Source organism: Oncorhynchus clarkii, chromosome 12, assembly GCF_045791955.1.
Source record: "Oncorhynchus clarkii lewisi isolate Uvic-CL-2024 chromosome 12, UVic_Ocla_1.0, whole genome shotgun sequence".
NCBI classification, from domain to species: Eukaryota; Metazoa; Chordata; class Actinopteri; order Salmoniformes; family Salmonidae; genus Oncorhynchus; species Oncorhynchus clarkii.
The window spans coordinates 48022262-48043615 of NC_092158.1; the positions used below are offsets into that span (position 1 = coordinate 48022262).

Genomic DNA, 21354 nt, shown 5'->3' on the forward strand with positions numbered 1-21354 from the left:
CCGTACCGAGCAGGCCTGACATTACCCATCAACGACATGGGAACAAGACTAGAGGGACTGGGACGAGGACACATGGCAGAGCATAGGGCCACTGGGCAGCAGAAAACAGAATCCCGGGTCAGGAAGTAGCCATTTTCCTATATAGCGGCAACAAAAACGCTGTAGGGCATAAAAATAAAAGAAAAAAATATGTGTTTTATTGTCATATACACCAGATGGGTGAAGTGAAATGTGCTGTTTTACAGGGTCAACCATAGTAGTACAGCGCCCCTGGAGCAAATTAGGGTTAAGTGCCTTGCTCAAGGGAACATAAACATATTTTTCTGTGGCAGGTAACCTTGTCGGCTTGGTTATTTGAACCAGCGAGCTTTCGGTTATTGGCCCAAACGCTCTAACTGCTGGCTAACTGCCGCCCCATACTGGTCACTGTAGCTAATGTAACTCTATAACCTTTCACATCAAGCTCACATAGGCTCTCATTTTTTACTAAGGCACTTGGATATATACAGTGTACATGTAAGGCCAATATGTACGTATAAGGCAGCATTTTACTTACAGTTCATTGAAATGTCATGTCATCATCAAATAAACTGTATGTTAACATACGTACATGGTAATAATTCCAATGCATCATAAATGGAGCCACAAAATGAAATGTTTTCATTCCCTCATCTGTTTATTCACTACCCAAAAGAGGCGGACTCCTCAATCTCATCAAAAACACAGAACAGACACATGCCGCAAACTATGCATGTAATTAATTGTAGCTTTCCTGGGTGATGATAAGCATCACAGAGACACGCTGGGTATGATTAATACTGCCATGCACTGCATTTTTATTATTTCCATGGTAACAGAACTTTAAAGGCCTAGCTAAATAAGCCCTCCCCACCAACACACACACACACACATAAACGTAAGTTACAATGGGAATCAGGGGGGAAAATGGGAACCGGGGGAAAAAATGGGAATTTCCAAGAGTTCGGATGAGGGGAGGGAGGGATAGAGGAGGTAGACTTCTGCTGAGTTCAATTCATAAAGACTTTCCTCATGACATCTTTAATAATATTTTTAAGGTGGAGATAGCAGTCTGAGCGGGACAGATTTTTTGGTACCGTGGCCGCCCGTTGACATCCCACCTTCTCCCCCCAGATCTCATCTAGCTCCTGCCTGCAATCCCGCAATGTTATAATTACACATCTTAAAAAAAACCATCTTATGCATTATACTGTGCAATGAATGCATGATTTCATAAGACATTTTCTGTTTGGAATAAAGTCATTTTATTAAAACAAATTCCAGTGTAAACAAACTAATTTGAAGCAACACAGACTAAAAGTCCCTACAAGACTGAATACAATAATGGGGGGAATTAGGAACTTTCCAATTCCAAAATCATCTCAACTCGAACTGTTAGTAAGATAAAGGAAAGGCAACAAATAGGCTAGACTGACTAGTGCCCAATCATGAGCCATTATTTCATTGCCTTTAGAAAATGATTAACAACATAGTCTACTTTCCCGTGAGAACTGCAAGCTGACAATTGGTTTATAATTCATCACAAGTGGCCACAGACTAAATCACATCAGATACTTGTTTTTGCCACCACTACTGTTTGAAGCAATTGCGTGAGCCATTTGTGTAACATGCACCCCAGTTAGAGGTGGGGAGAGGAGAGGGACACAAGATGTATGTGATATAAAAGTGATTTTATAACAATTCACAGTGCATTTAAAACAGCAACACGACCATTATGAAATATTTTGCGGGCCTAAAATAATATTTTCACCACGAGCATGAACCATTCAGGCTGCGCAGCACAGTTCTCTGTCGGGTCCGTCACGGGAGTCCCGCGGTAATGCAGGGCTCTAGGTGGAGACACCTCAACAATTGGCTTCCAGCACTGTTTCATTCACGCCCCATTTAGTCACCTGGCTCAGGGTCTCTCTGGATTTTTCCCCCCTCTATCACCTATTTTTATTCTTCTACACTCTACCCCCCAGAGAGACAGAAATGCAACACTGTGTCCTGGATACAAAAGAAAAATGAAGTATAATTCTTAGATAATCACTGAAATTGAAAAGAGGAGGGTCAACTATTAAATGAGAGGTGACATTTGAAAGTTATGTTTCTAAGGAAACCTAGTTTGCATTTCATGAAGACAATGGTAGTTAGAAATCAGTTCAGAGGTTGCAAGTTGCACAATAACGTGATGATGGTTGAAATATTAGACAAGGTAATATGGAATATTATGAAAGGTATTATGAAAACCTTTGAAACTTGAATCTGGTCGTCCATTTTGTTCCTCCAGGTTTTAACGATGAACCGAAACGTACACATTATGACTGTGTAAGGAAAAAAATAAAATGTTCTTGGCATATTCATCACTAAAGGGGATATAATTATAAAACCTACATGTTATGAATGGGCGGGCCACAGATGAGGTCAAGTTATTAGTAAATTCTTGATCTATCGGTAACAACAGCATTAGGGAGAGGGATTAGGCAGGACACATCTTGGAACAAAGTAATCCACATATTAGGTTATAGATCTCTCTGGGGACTGAGCATCTTCTTGGAATCGCTGTGATGGTCAGAAGTGAAATGCTTGGGGCTCTCCTCCTCAGAGTCTGGGTTTTATGAGAAATGGTCAGGTCTCAAGCCATACACATGCACACACAGTAGTGGTAGTCTAATATTGAACTGGGGAGATAACACTAATGCACTATTCCTGCCTGCATACTGTAAATCCTAGCACTGCCTGTTCCTGTTCGCCTTAATGAGTTATTGAAGCATAATTAATTCACGGTGAATTCCTAAATTGAAGTCAGAGTTTCCATTACGATTAGGGAGCGCCGTGTTTAAGAAGAGTTTCGCCGTCATGCCTCAGATATCGCTTAATATCGGGCCCCTCCCCCTCCATCTCTCCTCATCTTCAGGAGAGTAGAAAAAGAAAGCTAATTTTCTTGAGGCTTTCATGGATTTAAATAATCATTTTATTTTGTCTGGGAACTCTAACCCTCTCATTATGTTGACGGAGAGGAATAACAGTGAGAAACACAGGGATGAGGGAGAGGAGACATGCCTTGTATCCCCTAAGCTCTAATTCGACAAGAAGTGGGTCAGCTCATGAGGAATTTAATTTGAACAGATGTCAATTAATACCCATTATGCCTGCTCTTTCAGGAGGCTGATGAATGATCTTCATCTCATGTTCTCGGAGCCGAGTCTTACATGAGAGATTCAAAAAGATTTTACATGATATAGTCCTCATTTCTCCACTGTGCTGGTTGAATTGATAGCTCTAGGAAATTAGGTAGCTAGGCCTCTCTTTTACAGGGTAAAAGGAGTGTTCCGGTTCTCAAAATCTAGGCGAGTTCAATAGAGAGATGTGCTTTATTCCCTTAAAGAATATTGAAAAACAGACACTTCAAAAATGTCTTGACGTTCAGTATTCTAGAGAAGATCTCCCAGTTCTCTTTTAATTGCGTAAGCTCCCGGCAATTATGTAAGAAAAATATTATGTTCAATACATTCGGGCACCACTTCAAAGGACTGAGATGAATAAAGTTGACTAAGTTCTTTAAATATACAGAACCAGTAAAAATGTTGGACACACCTACTCATTCAAGAGTTTTTCATTATTTTTTACTATTTTCTACATTGTAGAATAATAGCAAAGACATCAATACTATGAAATAACACATATGGAATCATGTAGTAACCAAAAAAGTGTCACATGTACCAACAAACGGATATGATCAAACCGGTGTGATTAGAACCCTTGATTAGAACGCTTATCATAGGTGTCCATTAAAATATATGCAATAATCGGAATGCATTATTTGTCACCAGTACTTGTCAATAAAACTGTAAATACAGTACGCTACATACATACATACAGCATGTGCCTACAGTAGAAACGACAACACGATATACAGAAAATAAGGAACTTACTTTGATAGGAACGCACACATGTCCAAAGTTATTATTGGTAAGGAAAACAACAAGGAAGGCAAAGCAAGGGCCAGCAAGAAAATGTTCCAATTCTTGGAAGACTGCACAAATATATGCATACTTGATCTGTGCAAACATGAGTGATGTGCTGGCGGCTCTCCTCGAAGAGAGAAGTTTCTCCGGCTCAGTAAAGCGTCAAACATAACAACTCACGCTGGGGCGACCATTAGAGATATTTGGAACTCACATGTGAAAAGGTTGAACAAATGTAAATACATTTTATATTTCAGATTCTTCAAAGTAGCCACCCTTTGACTTGATGACAGCTTTGCACACTCTTAGCATTCTCTCAACCAGCTTAATGATGTAGTCACCTGGAATGCATTTCAATTAACAGGTGTGCCCCGTTAAAAGTTAATGTGTGGAATTTCTTTCCTCCTGAGATAATCAGTTGTGTTGTGACAAGATAGGGGTGGTATACAGAAGATGGTATTTTACCAAATATATTATGGCAAGAACAGCTCAAATAAGCAAAGAGAAACGACAGTCCATCATTGCTTTAAGACATGAAGGTGAGTCAATAGGGAAAATGTCAAGAACTTTGAAAGTTTCTTCAAGAGCAGTCGCAAAAACAATCAAGCACAATGATTAACCTGGCTCTCATGAGGACCGCCACAGGAAAAGAAGGACCCAGAGTTACCTCTGCTGCAGAGGATAAGTTCATCAGAGTAAACTGCACCTCAGAAAATGCAGTCCAAATAAATGCTTCATGGAGTTCAAGTAACAGACACATCTCAACTGTTCAGAGGAGACTGCGTGAATTGGGCCTTCAAGGTTGAATTGCTGAAAAGAAACCGTCTCTTTGTGAGACGCAACGCAGGTGAAAGGATGATCTCCACATGTGTAGTTTCCAGCGTGAAGCATGGAGGAGGTGGTGTGACGGTGCTTTTCTGGTGACACTGTCGTGATTTATTTAGAATTCAAGGCACAATTAACCAGCATGGCTACCACAGCATTCTGCAGCGATACGCCATCCATCTGGTTTGCGCTTAGTGGGACTATCATTTGTTTTTCAACAGGACAATGATCCAACACATCTCCAGGCTGTGTAAGGTCTATTTGACCAAGAAGGAGTGTGATGGAATTCTGCATCAGATGACCTGGCCTACACAATCATCCGACCTCAACCCAATTGAGATGCTTTGGGATGAATTAGGCCGCAGAGTGAAGGAAAAGCAGCCAACAAGTGCTCGGCATATGTGGAAACTCCTTCAAGACTGTTGGAAAAGCATTCCAGGTGAAGCTGGTTGAGAGAATGCCAAGAAGAATCTAAAATATATTTTGATTTGCTTAACACATTTTTTGTTACTACATAATTATATGTGTTATTTCGTAGTTTGGTGTGTTCACTATTATTCTACAATGTAGAACAAAGTAAAAAATAAAGAAAAACCCTTGAATGAGTAGGTGTGTCCAAACTTTTGACTGGCACTGCATGTATGTATATAGAGTGGGGCAAAAAAAGTATTTAGTCAGCCACCAATTGTGCAAGTTCTCCCACTTAAAAAGATGAGAGAGGCCTGTCATTTTCATCATAGGTACACTTCAACTATGACAGACAAAATGAGAAAGAAAATCCATAAAATCACATTGTAGGATTTTTTATGAATTTATTTGCAAATTATGGTGGAAAATAAGTATTTGGTCAATAACAAAAGTTTATCTCAATACTTTGTTATATAACCTTTGTTGGCAATGACAGAGGTCAAACGTTTTCTGTAAGTCTTCACAAGGTTTTCACACACTGTTGCTGGTATGTTGGCCCATTCCTCCATCCAGATCTCCTCTAGAGCAGTGATGTTTTGGGGCTGTTGCTGGGCAACACGGACTTTCAACTCCCTCCAAAGATTTTCTATGGGGTTGAGATCTGGAGACTGGCTAGGCAACTCCAGGACCTTGAAATGCTTCTTACGAAGCCACTCCTTCGTGTGTTTGATCATTGTCATGCTGAAAGACCCAGCCACGTTTCATCTTCAATGCCCTTGCTGATGGAAGGAGGTTTTCACTCAAAATCTCACGATACATGGCCCCATTCATTCTTTCCTTTACACGGATCAGTCGTCCTGGTCCCTTTGCAGAAAAACAGCCCCAAAGCATGATTTTTCCACCCCCATGCTTCACAGTAGGTATGGTGTTCTTTGGATGCAACTCAGCATTCTTTGTCCTCCAAACACGACGAGTTGAGTTTTTACCAAAAAGTTATATTTTGGTTTCATCTGACATTCTCCCAATCTTCTTCTGGATCATCCAAATGCTCTCTAGCAAACTTCAGACGGGCCTGGACATGTACTGGCTTAAGCAGGGGGACACGTCTGGCACTGCAGGATTTGAGTCCCTGGCGCCGTAGTGTGTTACTGATGGTAGGCTTTGTTACTTTGGTCCCAGCTCTCTGCAGGTCACTCACTAGGTCCCCCCGTGTGGTTCTGGGATTTTTGCTCACCATTCTTGTGATCATTTTGACCCCACGGGGTGAGATCTTGCGTGGAGCCCCAGACTGAGGGAGATTATCAGTGGTCTTGTATGTCTTCCATTTCCTAATAATTGCTCCCACAGTTGATTTCTTCAAACCAAGCTGCTTACCTATTGCAGATTCAGTCTTCCCAGCCTGTTGCATGTCTGCAATTTTGTTTCTGGTGTCCTTTGACAGCTCTGTGGTCTTGGCCATAGTGGAGTTTGGAGTGTGACTGTTTGAGGTTGTGGACAGGTGTCTTTAAACTGATAACAAGTTCAAACAGGTGCCATTAATACAGGAAGCGAGTGGAGGACAGAGGAGCCTCTTAAAGAAGAAGTTACAGGTCTGTGAGAGCCAGAAATCTTGCTTGTTTGTAGGTGACCAGATACTTATTTTCCACCATAATTTGCAAATAAAATCATCAAAAATCCTACAATGTGATTTTCTGGATTTTTTTTCTCATTTTGTCTGTCATAGTTGAAGTGTACCTATGATGAAAATTACAGGCCTCTCTCATCTTTGTAAGTGGGAGAACTTGCACAATTGGTGGCTGACTAAATACTTTTTTGCCCCACTGTATATATATATATATATATATATACATATATATATCACTACATACCTTGGTAATTGCCACAATAACATGTAAGGCAGTAAGTAACACATTGGCCATTAGAGATACCCAGTTACTTTTGATGATATATCATATAGTTTTTACAATATTACAACATTAGTTTTGCACTAGTTGGCTGTACCTGTACAAACTACAGTTTTAATCCTTAAAGCTTGTTCTCCATCTTCTTTTTAAATAGGGAGCCAATCTGTTTTCAGTTCTTTTATTTCCATTACTGATCAAAACTTGTTTTCTCATGACTGACTCTTGTCACTCTGCAGCAGACATATGGTGAGCAATATGTATGGAACATCGAATCGCAAATCACAGTATTAATACATATAGAATTGTGACAATCGCATACATATCGTACCTAGGTATCGTGATAATAACATATCGTGAAGTTCCTGGCAAATCCCAGCCCTATTGACAATATTTCCTTCTGAAAGCACACACTCCAATTCATTGCGTCCTCAACTGTTTTGGAGGAGAAGGTCCAAGGTCCCTTTCCTCTGACCTTCTCCTCTAAATAATTTTGAGAAGAAGGCTAGGAAAGAAGATGTGATGCATCCAGGAAAGATTAATTGAGAAAGAGACACTTACTTGAGGGTGAACAGCTCCACTGTGGAATTGGGCACCAGGTAGAGGAAGATGTTGAGGGTCTCTCCTGGTTTCAGCGACTTCTCAGGCAACCTCAGGAACATGTTCTTATCCAGCTGCTTGTCCACCACCAGCTGCTTCTGGCTGGAATGGTACAGGCTGATGCTACCAATGCGGAGGAGGGGATGTTGAGAGGGAGGCTCGCCCCGTGATCCTCCTCTGCGGCCTGAGTTCTCGCCGCACTCCCCGCCGCTGTCCGGGTCATGGAGGGTGTAGTACAGCTCGGCCTGGAGGGATTCCCCGCTCAGCTCCAGGCTGTCGCTGGAGCTTTTCCTGCGTCCCAGGGGGGCCACATTGGTGTTGAACCAGGTGGGGGGCAACTCCAGCTGGGCCAAGCACTGGGCAAGGTTCCCCCGGAGACGGCACGACGTCTTGATCTCACGCACATCCCGGAAGCCATGGAGCCTGACGCAGGGCAGCTTGTCCTGGACCTTGAAGTCATCCCAGTCGCGACCGGCGATGTAGAAGAGCACCTGGACCACGGGGTTGCTAGATAACACCCTCGACTGGACGATGAAGGCCCGGACCTTCCAGTTGACCGTTAGCCGCCCGAGGATGTCCAGAGGGCTGGAGGGCTGGAGGAGGTCCTTGGATAGGCTCTGGTCCTGGGTGAACGGGCCAAAGGTTATGTTAACGGAGGGAAACTCCTTGGTCTGGAAGACCACAAAGCTCTCGGAACGCTGGAGAGGGTGTTTGTTGGCGGGGCTACCGCTGCTTTGGCCCGAGGACCTGGTCTCTCGCAGGAAGAAGGCCAGCTGGGCGTTGGAAAGCTTGAAGTTGGCGGGCAGGTAGATGTCCGGAGGGGTGGGGGTGACTGCCGAAGAGCTCAGGAGAGCATCTGAGCTAGTCGGGGATACTTTACCTGCAAATGCTGAACACAGACAGATAGAAAGAGAGAGAGTAAAAGGTTAGAATCTTTACAATGCAATATGTATTTCACCATTTTGCAAATTTCACCTGCTCTTCACATGAAACTGCCACAGATAACAACAATTATCTGATAAAGAAACCGTATGTGTCAAGTGGCCTGCAGGCAGATTGCCCATTGTGTCCAATGAAACGGGTTGTATAAGTAAACAAGCTGCCTGACACTGATTTTATCGTACCTGCTGTTCACAAGATAAACAGCTCAACACCACACACTCAATCGGTTGTTCCTCGAGTTCAATAACACACCAATAGTCAGTTTTAATATTGACAGAGAAGCTAACGAATGGACAAAACACACAAGCTTTCAAAACAACAAGATATTTGACAAAATGTAAAAGATAAATAGGGAGATACTTTAGAACAAAATAAAGTGGGAACAAACACTCAAACGTGTTATCTAATGACAAACACTGGGAAAAGAGAACAAATAAAAACATGTACCCTCAAGCTATAAAATACAATCTGCTCAGACATAGGACACAGTCATAAAGAAACAGCATTGATGTAACATACTTATCAGTAGTACCAAGAACATGAAATAAATGTGCCAAAGCCTTTCCAGACAGACCAAATCAGAGATTAAAAGTCCCATATTCCAAATCGCCTGGCATTGAAAGTATATGTCCTCAAATAGCCCTTCAAAAGAGTATATCCAATCATCAGTAGAGAGTTTGCAGTCACCAAGTTAACAAAAAAAAAACTCTCTCATAAATCTCCTCAGATATTCGCAGTACTAGAACAGATTCCTGGTGGTTCCCTTGCTTGCGCTGCAGCACACAGCTGTGGGGGATCAACAGAAGTTCTTGAACTTGTGCTTATATTCCCTTTGGTGCAGTCGTGGTCCACAGCATAGACCCACAGAAGCTCTTTGAATCCAGTCCACACATGTAGCTCCAATCTGGCAGCTGTCCCTGATAGACCAAACCCCTCTTCGCAAGCCCGGGTTTAATACTGTAGACAAAGCCTTGACACCGCCCTGTCTCGCCACACCTAGCCTCAGTCTATAATCAACATTTGAGCTCCCAGACAGCGTTAAGACACACAGGCCTCAAAGGACTATTGCACCACACACACACTCGTAAAAAAAAAATACTGTTCAGCTCGATTTATCCTCTCCCACTGGACATGTTCAGGAAGAGGCTTTCGTGTTTGTGTGAGGCAGAGTGTGTGAGAGAATGAGTGTCTATGTGTGTTGGACGGGAGGGGTGGGAATGGGGGAGGGATGTACTACTTCAATGCATTCAGGCAAAGAGAGTGAACGGGAGAAAGAGAGAGAGGGGGGGGGGGATTAGGTAAAGATCATAGATGAATTAGCTCTGCCTGTCCCCTTTTCTTCTGCCACGGCCCCCCAAGAAAGATAATGAGGATGCCTGGGGAGGGTTGGGGGTGGGGGATTGACTACTTCTGTCCCCCAAGTGCCTGGAATCCCTACAATAAAATAGAAAGGAATTCTTGGATGTGTGTGTGGTCCAAGCCTACGCTCAGCATCACGCTCAACAGGGGGTCGAAAAGATGAAGGGGCCTGTTGTTCATTCCACCAGGAACCGTTTCACTTATTTCCACATCAAGAACATAAACAGAACAATTCTCATCTCGTAATGGGATATATGTTCTTGAACACTTTTTATCAGTTCTTGTCAGTCATGTAACCGATTTTCCACAGGGCTACGGCTGTTTCTGCGCATCTGCTTGAGTAGCCTCTGCCGAGTTCCCAACAACCAGTGTTCTGATATTCAGGGGAAATGGAAAGAGAGCCCATGACTCGACTTCCGCTTATGGATGTTAACAAGGCGACACTACATTTTAACTCTTCCTCCACATTTATTGGACTGGTTGAACAGTATTCAAACTACAGTTTTTTTCTTCTTCTCGTCAATACCATTATGTAGAGGGTCTAATTTCAGGCATTTGCTACATTAGTTTACTGCTTGAGGAACATGAGTACTTTTCTGCCGAGTGGTCTGAACCATATGGTGTGCTCATGCAGTGTGGTTAGACTCTGGCAGTCTGAGGGCCAGGCAATGAAGTACCTCTTAAGGGGTCTGACATGATACTCTCAGCTCTGCAGAGCAGCGCAGTTCCATTACGAGACCACATTAGCTACTTGAGTGTCTCTTCATCCCTTTCTAAACACGCATAATGCACACAACGGATTGCTCTTGTTTAGTTCCCCCTCCCTCCTTCTGTGTACTCCAGCCCGATGTACGGGCTGATTGAGGGGGCATGATATACGGGCCCAAATGCACTGGGGGTGCTCCTCCTCTCACTTTTGCTGTATCAAAGTGGGGTCGGGGTGGATGGGGGCGCAGATGGGGCTTACAACAGAAAACCTGATACCCCCCCCCCTTTTTGGCTTCCTATTAGACGTAAGGGCCAAATTGATTGGCTTCTCTTCCTGTTGCATGCTCCGTTACATGATACCCATCTGTTGGGTGGGGGATATCAATGAGTAGCTAGCAACACCTCAGGGCTCTTTCCATCTATCAAGTTGCTTTCCCTAATGGGGATTAATGAAAATGTCTGACCACAATTGGATGTTGAGGTTGGGGCTATTTCTTTACCATTTAGAGCCAATCAGCAGTTTACGAAACACGACGATTAGGAACGCAACGCAGTACGTGAATGTCATTTTTCATCACAAAATGGGTGGTTCCTTGTAGTACGCAGGCCTGCCTACAGCGCAATGCAATGCAATTTCCTCTGCATTTCTTTATGGAGCATATTATTCCTTGCACGACGGTGGGGGCAGTGTTGTGTAGATAATGAGGCTGTATTTTACCACAAACTCGCTTGGTAAAAATGGAACCAGAAAAATAGTTTTTGCTCCTTTCTTTTTGGCACAAAGTCATTTCACAAAAATAATGAACTCTGCATCAATCACTTTAAACTGCTATAAAAAGTAAGCACCAGTGTTGCTATACATTTGTGAAAACTAAAGTGATGGGCTCGGTTTCCCAAAATAGTTAAATCGCCGAGCTGTATGCCAAAACCATTGTTACTAAAGTTGCACTTGAAAACGCTTGTTATTTACCGATGGACATAGCCCACCTTGTTTCAGGCTCCTAAGCAACTTTGCAGTATTAAATTTGTTTTGTGTGTTATTTCTCACATTATTAGCCCAGAATGTTCTGTGCATTATTACAAACAGGCAGAACTAACTTTGGATATCAGAGAGGTAACTCACCAGCATTATAACTTTCCTGAATTGGACCCTTACTTCGTACCTTTCAAGGCGATTTAACTTATCCCATAGGCTGCTCCAAGACAACGCCGGCGGAGAAGAGGTTTTCGGAGTGGACTTTTAGTCCAACTCAGGAGGCAAGCACACCATCTACTGCTTTTGAGTATTTTACTCGCTAATGTTCAGTCCCTGGACAATAAAGTAGACTAGCTCAGGGCAAATATCTCCTTCCAGAGAGATATCAGGGGTAGCAACATACTCTGTTTCACGGAACCATGGCTCTCTCCGAATATACTGTCCCTGTCCATACAGCCAGCTGGGTTCTCAATACATTGTGAGGATAGGAATAAAGAACTCTCCGGGAAGAAGGCGGAGGTGTATGTTTCATGGTGTGATTGTAGGAACTCTAGTCCTTTCGTTCACCCAACCTAGAAAACCTCACAATCAAATGCATTACCTAACTAGAGAATTTTCTTTGGTTATCGTCACAGCCATGTATAGTCCCACTCATACCACGACAGCTCTCAAGGAACTACAAACTGGAAACCGCATATCCTGAGGCCGCATTAATTGTAGCTGGGGACGTTAATAAAGCAAATCTGAGGAAAACTCAGAGTTTTATCAACACATCGTCTGTAGTTCTCAAGCTTCAACAACTCTCAACCATTGTTACTCTCCCTTCCGGGATGGATACAAGGCCCTTCCCCACCCTCCCTTTGGGAAATCAGATCCCGACTGCATTTTGCTCTTCTCTTCCCATAGGCAGAAACTCCAACAGGAAGTACCCGTGCTGAGGTCTATTCAATGCTGGTTTGACCAATCGGAATCCATGCTTCAAGAGTGTTTTGATCTTGCGGACTGGGACATGTTCCGGGTTCCCTCTGAATAACATTGACGTATACACTAACATGGTGACTGAGTTCATCAGGAAATGTATAGGGGATGTTGTTCTCACTGTGACGATTAAAACCTACCAAAAACCGTGGAAAGCGCAAAGCTGAAAGCGCAAACCCAAAACATTTAACCACAGCAAAGTGACTGGGAATATGATTGAATACAAACAGTCCAGTTCTGCCCTCCATAAGACAATCAAACAGACGGCATCCCCAACCACGTCCTCAGAGCATGCAGCTGGCTGGAGTGTTTACAGACATATTCCTATCCCAGTCTGCTTCCCTCACTTGCTTCAAGATGTCCACCATTGGTCCTGTAACCAAGAAAGCGATTGTAACTGAACAAATTACTATCGCCCCATGGCACTCACTTATGTCATCATGAAGTGCTTTGAGCGGCTAGTTAAGGATCATATCACCTCCAACTTACCCGACACCCTAGACAATTCACGTACCACCCCAATAGATCTATGGATGATGCAATCGCCATCACACTGCCCTATCCCATCTGGACAAGAAGAATACCTACAGTTGAAGTCAAAAGTTTACATATACCTTAGCCAAATACATTTAAAACCAGTTTTTCACAATTCCTGACATTTAATCCAAGTAAAAATGCCCTGTTTCAGGTCAGTTAGGATCACCACTTGATTTTAAGAATGTGAAATGTCAGAATAATTTTAGAGATAATGATTTATTTCAGCTTTGATTTCTTTCATCACATTCCCAGTGGGTAATATGTTTACATACACTCAATTAGCATTTGGTAGCATTGCCTTCAAATTGTTTAACTTGGGTGAAACGTTTCGGGTAGCCTTCCACAAGCTTCCCACAATAAGTTGGGTGAATTTTGGCCCATTCCTCCTGACAGAGCTGGTGTAATCGAGTCAAGTTTGTAGGCCTCCTTGCTCGCACACACTTTTTCAGTTATGCCCACTAATTTTCTATAGGATTGAGGTCAGGACGTTGTGATAGCCACTCCAATACCTTGACTTTGTTGTCCTTAAGCCATTTTGCCACAACTTTGGAAGAATGCTTGGGGTCATTGTAGATTTGGAATAACCATTTGCAACCAAGCTTTAAATTCCTGACTGATGTCTTGAGATGTTGCTTCAATATATCCACATAATTGTCCTATCTCATGATGCCATTTATTTTGTGAAATGCACCAGTCTCTCCTGCAGCAAAGCACCCCCACAACATGATGCTGCCCCCCTCCCCCGTGCTTCACGGTTGGGATATGGTTCTTCGGCTTGCAAGCCTCCCTCTTTTTCCTCCAAAAATAACAATGGTCATTATGGCCAAACAGTTCTATTTTTGTTTCATCAGACCAGAGGACATTTCTCCTAAAATTATGATCTTTGTCTGGCTTTTTTATGGAGGCTTTGGAGCAGTGTCTTCTTCCTCACTGAGCGGCCTTTACGGTTATGTTGATATAAGACTAGTTTTACTGTGGATATAGATACTTTTGTATCTGTTTCCTCGAGCATCTTCACAAGGTCCTTTGCTGTTGTTCTGGGATTGATTTGCACTTTTTGCACCAAAGCACGTTCATCTCTAGAAGACAGAACGCATTTCCTTCCTGAGCGGTATTACGGCTGCATGGTCCCATGGTGTTTACACTTGCGTACTATTGTTTGTACAGATGAACGTGGAACCTTCAGGCATTTGGAAATTGCTCCCAAGGATGAACCAGACTTGTGGAGGTCTACAATTTTCTTTTGAGGTCTTGGCTGATTTATTTAGATTTCCTCATGATGTCAAGCAAAGAGGTACTGAGTTTGAAGGTATGCTTTGAAACATATCCACAGGTACACCTCCAATTGACTCAAATGATGTCAATTAGCCTACAGAAGCTTCTAAAGCCATGACATAATTTTCTGGAATTTTACAAGCTGTTAAAAGGCACATTCAACTTTCTTTTTTTTTTTTTACCTTTATTTAACTAGGCAAGTCAGTTAAGAACATATTCTTATTTTCAATGAACTTAGTGTATGTAAACCTCTAACCCACTGGAATTGTGATACAGTGAATTATAATTGAAAAAATCTGTCTGTAAACAATTGTTGGAAAAATTACTTGTGTCATGCACAAAGTAGATGTCCTACCCGACTTGCCAAAACTATAGTTTGCTAACAAGATATATGTGGAGTGGTTGAAAAATGAGTTTTAATGACTCCATCCTAAGTGGATGTAAACTTCAGACTTCAACTGTAGCTAAGTAATGAACCATCATCCCAACTCATGAAGTTACTACCCTGCATGAATCTGCGGGTAGCTAATCAACCAGGTTCAATGTTAGCTAGCTAACATTAGGCTATATCTAGGCAAGCAAATGGCTCTGAGATACGAATAATAAGATCATACATGTAACTTTATCTAGCGAGCCAGCCAGCTAACGTTAGCTAGCTAACAGTACACTAACTTGAAATAAAACCACTTTCTATCAACATTAGAAATGTGTAATATCTGAAAATGTATTAAGCTAGACTATCTTACCCATATTCAGTAACAGTCAAAAGTTCAGACACAGCTACTCATTCAAGGGTTTTTCCTTTATATTTTGCAATTTGTAGAATAATATGTGCCTTGGTGAAAGTTAATTTGTGAAATGTCTTTCCTCAATGCGTTTGAGCCAATCAGTTGTGTTGTGACAAGGTAGAGGTGGTATACAGATGATAGCCCTATTTGATAAAGAACCAAGTCCATATTATGGCAAGAACACCTCAAATAATCAAATACAAACGACAGTCCATCATTACTTTAAGACATGAAGGTCAGTCCATATGGAACATTTGAAGAACTTTGAAAGTTTCTTCAAGCGCAGTTGCAAAAACCATCAAGTGCTATGATGAAACTGGCTCTCACGAGGACCACCACAGGAAAATAAAACCCAGAGTTACCGCTGCTGCAGATGATAAGTTTATTAGAGTTAACTCAGATTGCAGCCCAAATAAATGTTTCACAGAGTTAAAGTAACAGGCACATCTCAACATCAACTGTTCAGAGGAGACTTGTTCAGAGGAGACTGCGTGAATAAGGCTGTCACGCCCTGACCTGAGTATTCTTTGTTTTCTTTATTGTTTTGGTTAGGTCGGGGTGTGACATGGGTAATGTATGTGTTTTTTGTACTGTCTAGGTGTTTTGTAGGTTTTTGGTGTTGTTTATCATCTAGGTGTTTATATATGTCTATGGTTGCCTATATTGGTTCTCAATTAGAGGCAGGTGTTTATCGTTGTCTCTGATTGGGAACCATATTTAGGCAGCCATCTTCTTTGGGTATTTTGTGGGTTATTGTCTATGTCTAGTTGCCTGTGTTTGCACTTTTGTATCATAGCTTCACGTTCGTTTTGTTATTTTGTATAGTTTGTTTAGTGTCTATCTTTATTAAAAGTTTCATGTATTCACATTACGCTATGCCTTGGTCTCCTCCATTCAACGAACGTGACAGAATAACCCACCATAAAAGGACCAAGCAGTGTGATAAGGAGGAACAGCGCTTTGTGAAATCGAGGACTCGGGACGAAATACGGGACGGTAAAACATCCTGGACCTGGGAGGAGGTAATGGAAGCAGGTGGAGAGAGCACAGGAGGAACGGCGATGATATCTGGGTAGCACGGAAGCCCGAGAGGCAGCCCCAATAATTTTTTGGGGGGGACGCACACGAGGAGTTTGGTTAAGTCAGGTAGGAGACCTGAGCCAACTCCTCGTGCTTACCGTGGCGGGCGTCGTACTGGTCAGGCACCAAGAAATATGAGCAAAGGAGATTTTTGGTTCCAACCCGCCATGTCTTTGTGAGATGCAGAGTGGGTGAACGGATGATCTCTGCATGTCTAGTTCCCACCATGAAGCACGGAAGAGGTGTGTTAGTGTTGAAAGCAAAACAGTTCAAAGCACACTTAACCAGCATGGCTACCACAGCAATCTGCAGCAATACACCATCCCATCTGGTTTGTGCTTAGTGGGACTATCATTTGTTTTTCAGATGACCTGGCCTCCACAATCACCCAACCACAACCCAATTGAGATGGTTGGAGATGAGTTGGACCGCAGAGTGAAGGAAAAGCAGCCAGGTGCTCAGCATATGTGGGAACTCCTTCAAGACTGTTGGAAAAGCATTCCAGGTGAAGCTGGTTGAGAGAATAACAAGAGTGTGCATAGCTGTCATCGAGGAAAAGGGTGGCTACTTTGAAGAATCTAAATCTAAAATATATTTTGATTTGTTTAACTCTTTCTTGGTTACTACATGATTCCATGTATGTTATTTAATAGTATTGATATCTTCACAATCTAGAAAACAGTTCAAATTAAGAAAAACCCTTGAATGAGTAGGTGTGTCCAAACTTTTGACTATTACTGTACATCATCGATGGACATGTCTCCTGTCACGGATGTTATGGTTGCCCTTAGTTTGAATCCTGAGACAGGTGTCTTCTCCATCTCCTTAGCTATCATATTCAACTGATTTCAAATCAGTTAAAAAAGTTGCATTGGACAGGATTACCTACACTTACTGACCAGCTCAAATAGACAGAAGCGTGATATTTGGCCGACCAATCCAAACTCATCTCTTGGCATGTCCAGCTCATTCATCTCAGCCAATCATGGCTAGTGGAGAGGTTGCTAGCTTTTTCTGTGGCTTAACCAAATAGGCTCGTAATTTAACAATTTTATTCGTATTTTCAGATGGCATAGAAGTTTGTTATTAAGTCACATGAAAGTTCACATGTTCGAGAAGGCATTTCTGCCAAAAAAGTTTGTTTAAACGGCTCTCCTGTGAAGTAGTGACCTGCGACATAAGTCTAGTATCCTGAAACTGGTCACATGTCACTGTACAGCTGTTATTTGGTGGCACTTTATTACCAGTTCCCTTGTTTACGCTTCTTCCTTTCACAATAAGTGACCCAAATGGCACCATATTCCCTACATAGTGCACTACTTTTGACCAGGGCCAAAAAAGGTGCACGATGTAGGGAATAGGGTTCCATTTGGGACGCAACCACAGACTGGCTTTGAGTGATTATTTAACCTCTATGGGATCGGTGTCCCTATACCGGTAACAGCAAACACATGAGTAACAGCAAACTTTCCAGGACATAGTCGTGTTTTATATGGGCAGAAAGCTTAGAGTATTCAAATCAAATCAAATCAAATTTTATTTGTCACATACACATGGTTAGCAGATGTTAATGCGAGTGTAGCGAAATGCTTGTGCTTCTGGTTCCGACAATGCAGTAATAACCAACAAGTAATCTAACTAACAATTCCAAAACTACTGTCTTGTACACAGTGTGAGGGGATAAAGAATATGTACATAAGGATATATGAATGAGTGATGGTACAGAGCAGCATAGGCAGATACAGTAGATTGTATCGAGTACAGTATATACATATGAGATGAGTATGTAAACAAAGTGGCATAGTTAAAGTGGCTAGTGATACATGTATTACATAAGGATACAGTCGATGATATAGAGTACAGTATATACGTATGCCTATGAGATGAATAATGTAGGGTAAGTAACATTATGTAAGGTAGCATTGTTTAAAGTGGCTAGTGATATATTTACATAATTTCCCATCAATTCCCATTATTAAAGTGGCTGGAGTTGAGTCAGTGTGTTGGCAGCAGCCACTCAATGTTAGTGGTGGCTGTTTAACAGTCTGATAGCCTTGAGATAGAAGCTGTTTTTCAGTCTCTCGGTCCCAGCTTTGATGCACCTGTACTGACCTCGCCTTCTGGATGATAGCGGGGTGAACAGGCAGTGGCTCGGGTGGTTGATGTCCTTGATGATCTTTATGGCCTTCCTGTGACATCGGGTGGTGTAGGTGTCCTGGAGGGCAGGTAGTTTGCCCCCGGTGATGCGTTGTGCAGACCTCACTACCCTCTGGAGAGCCTTACGGTTGAGGGCGGAGCAGTTGCCGTACCAGGCGGTGATACAGCCCGCCAGGATGCTCTCGATTGTGCATCTGTAGAAGTTTGTGAGTGCTTTTGGTGACAAGCCGAATTTCTTCAGCCTCCTGAGGTTGAAGAGGCGCTGCTGCGCCTTCTTCACAATGCTGTCTGTGTGAGTGGACCAATTCAGTTTGTCTGTGATGTGTATGCCGAGGAACTTAAAACTTGCTACCCTCTCCACTACTGTTCCATCGATGTGGATAGGGGGGTGTTCCCTCTGCTGTTTCCTGAAGTCCACAATCATCTCCTTAGTTTTGTTGACGTTGAGTGTGAGGTTATTTTCCTGACACCACACTCCGAGGGCCCTCACCTCCTCCCTGTAGGCCGTCTCGTCGTTGTTGGTAATCAAGCCTACCACTGTTGTGTCGTCCGCAAACTTGATGATTGAGTTGGAGGCGTGCGTGGCCACGCAGTCGTGGGTGAACAGGGAGTACAGGAGAGGGCTCAGAACGCACCCTTGTGGGGCCCCAGTGTTGAGGATCAGCGGGGAGGAGATGTTGTTGCCTACCCTCACCACCTGGGGGCGGCCCGTCAGGAAGTCCAGTACCCAGTTGCACAGGGCGGGGTCGAGACCCAGGGTCTCGAGCTTGATGACGAGCTTGGAGGGTACTATGGTGTTGAATGCCGAGCTGTAGTCAATGAACAGCATTCTCACATAGGTATTCCTCTTGTCCAGAAGGGTTAGGGCAGTGTGCAGTGTGGTTGAGATTGCATCGTCTGTGGACCTATTTGGGCGGTAAGCAAATTGGAGTGGGTCTAGGGTGTCAGGTAGGGTGGAGGTGATATGGTCCTTGACTAGTCTCTCAAAGCACTTCATGATGACGGAAGTGAGTGCTACGGGGCGGTAGTCGTTTAGCTCAGTTACCTTAGCTTTCTTGGGAACAGGAACAATGGTGGCCCTCTTGAAGCATGTGGGAACAGCAGACTGGTATAGGGATTGATTGAATATGTCCGTAAACACACCGGCCAGCTGGTCTGCGCATGCTCTGAGGGCGCGGCTGGGGATGCCGTCTGGGCCTGCAGCCTTGCGAGGGTTAACACGTTTAAATGTCTTACTCACCTCGGCTGCAGTGAAGGAGTATTGTTAATCTACCTGCACTATCCAATTTACAGTAGCTATTACAGTGAAAAAAGACCATGCAATTGTTTGAGGAGAATGCACAACAAAAATGAACTTTTATCACGGCAACTGGTTTGATACATTCACCTCCGAAGGTAAATATTGTAATATGGTATCAAGAAAATGCATATCCTTGCTTCAGGTCCTGAGCTACAGGTAGTTAGATTTAGGTTTGTTATTTTAGGCGAAAATTGAAAATAAAGGTTCAGATCCTTAAGAGTTTTTTAAGCAATAATGCACAAGAGGCATTGCTGCATGATGAATACAGTTACAGGTAAATGGCATTGTTTGGGAGGGCCAGTCAACCTATTTGCCTGTGACTGTATGCATGATACATCACTACATCGCTTGCCTTATTTCTCTTATAAAACAGTTACCAACATATTAAAATAACATTAAATAACGTATTTTCATTATAATCTTATTTTGATAAGCAAATTCATATAATGTTATTCTTCCAGCAGAATATTCTGGACAAAAAGCTGGTTGTTAGTTCTTTTGGCCATGTTGCTACAGATGCGACACAGTCATTAAATATTTAAGTGATAATGCCTGAGAAGCCCTTCAAGGGCATTATCACTTTTATATAAAGGCCCATTGACCCATTCACCGGACGTGCTACCTTGTCCCGGACTTGCAGTTTTCGGCTCCCTCTCTACCGCACCTCCTGTTCAGTCTACAATGCATACTGTAGTAAACATGTGAAAGTGCCTAATTCCTTACATAAGAAAGAGCAGGCCATGTCTGTACTACAGAATGCGGGGCACGCGGGAGACCGGTGTTATTTCATAGTTGTGATGTCTTCACTATTATTCTACAATGTAGAAAATAGTAAAAATAAAGAAAAATCCTGTAATGAGTAGGCGTGTCCAAACGTTTGACTGGTACTTGCTTAACTAATTTGATTCAAATTAGTTACACTCTAAAGTTTCCAAAACGGTCAAAATTAATTAGAGTTAAACAGAACTGATATTGCAGGCTAAAACCTGAGGAAAATCCAATCAGGATGTCACACCCTGACCATAGTTTACTTTGTATATTTCTATGTTGTGGTTGGTCAGGGTGTGATCTGAGTGGGCATTCTATGTTACATGTCTAGTTTGTCCAGTTCTATGTTCGGCCTGATATGGTTCTCAATCAGAGGCAGGTGTTCGTCATTGTCTCTGATTGGGAACCATATTTAGGTAGCCTGGGTTTCACTGTGTGTTTGGGGGGTGATTGTTCCTGTCTATGTGTTTTCACCAGATAGGGCTGTTTAGGTTTTCGTTACGTTCTTTATTTTGTAGTGTTTGTATTAATTCGTGTTTTACGTTTGGTTATTAAAACATGGATCGCAATCTACACGCTGCATTTTGGTCCGACTCTCCTTCTCATACAGAAAACCGTTACAGAATCACCTACCACAAAAGGACCAAGCAGCGTGTCAACAGGCAGGAACAGCCCAAAGTGGAGTACAGTATGGACTATACTTCTTGGGAGGAGATAGACAGGTGGGCGGTCGACCCAGGGAGAGTGCCGGAGCCCGCCTGGG

The 21354-nt window shown here is 42.8% G+C and overlaps 1 protein-coding gene across 3 annotated transcripts in view; it reads right to left on the reverse strand.

The window, feature by feature from the left end:
- LOC139420760 (transmembrane protein 132E-like) overlaps positions 1-21354 on the reverse strand; it is a 367970-nt gene that overhangs the window by 105295 nt on the left and 241321 nt on the right. For 2 of the 3 annotated variants that reach the window (XM_071170969.1, XM_071170970.1), the window contains exon 2: positions 7685-8612. In XM_071170969.1, the coding sequence (XP_071027070.1) occupies positions 7685-8612 (928 nt within the window). Of the gene's footprint in view, positions 1-7684; positions 8613-9184; positions 9367-21354 lie in introns of those variants that run through there. The other variant, XM_071170968.1, reaches the window with a different exon arrangement.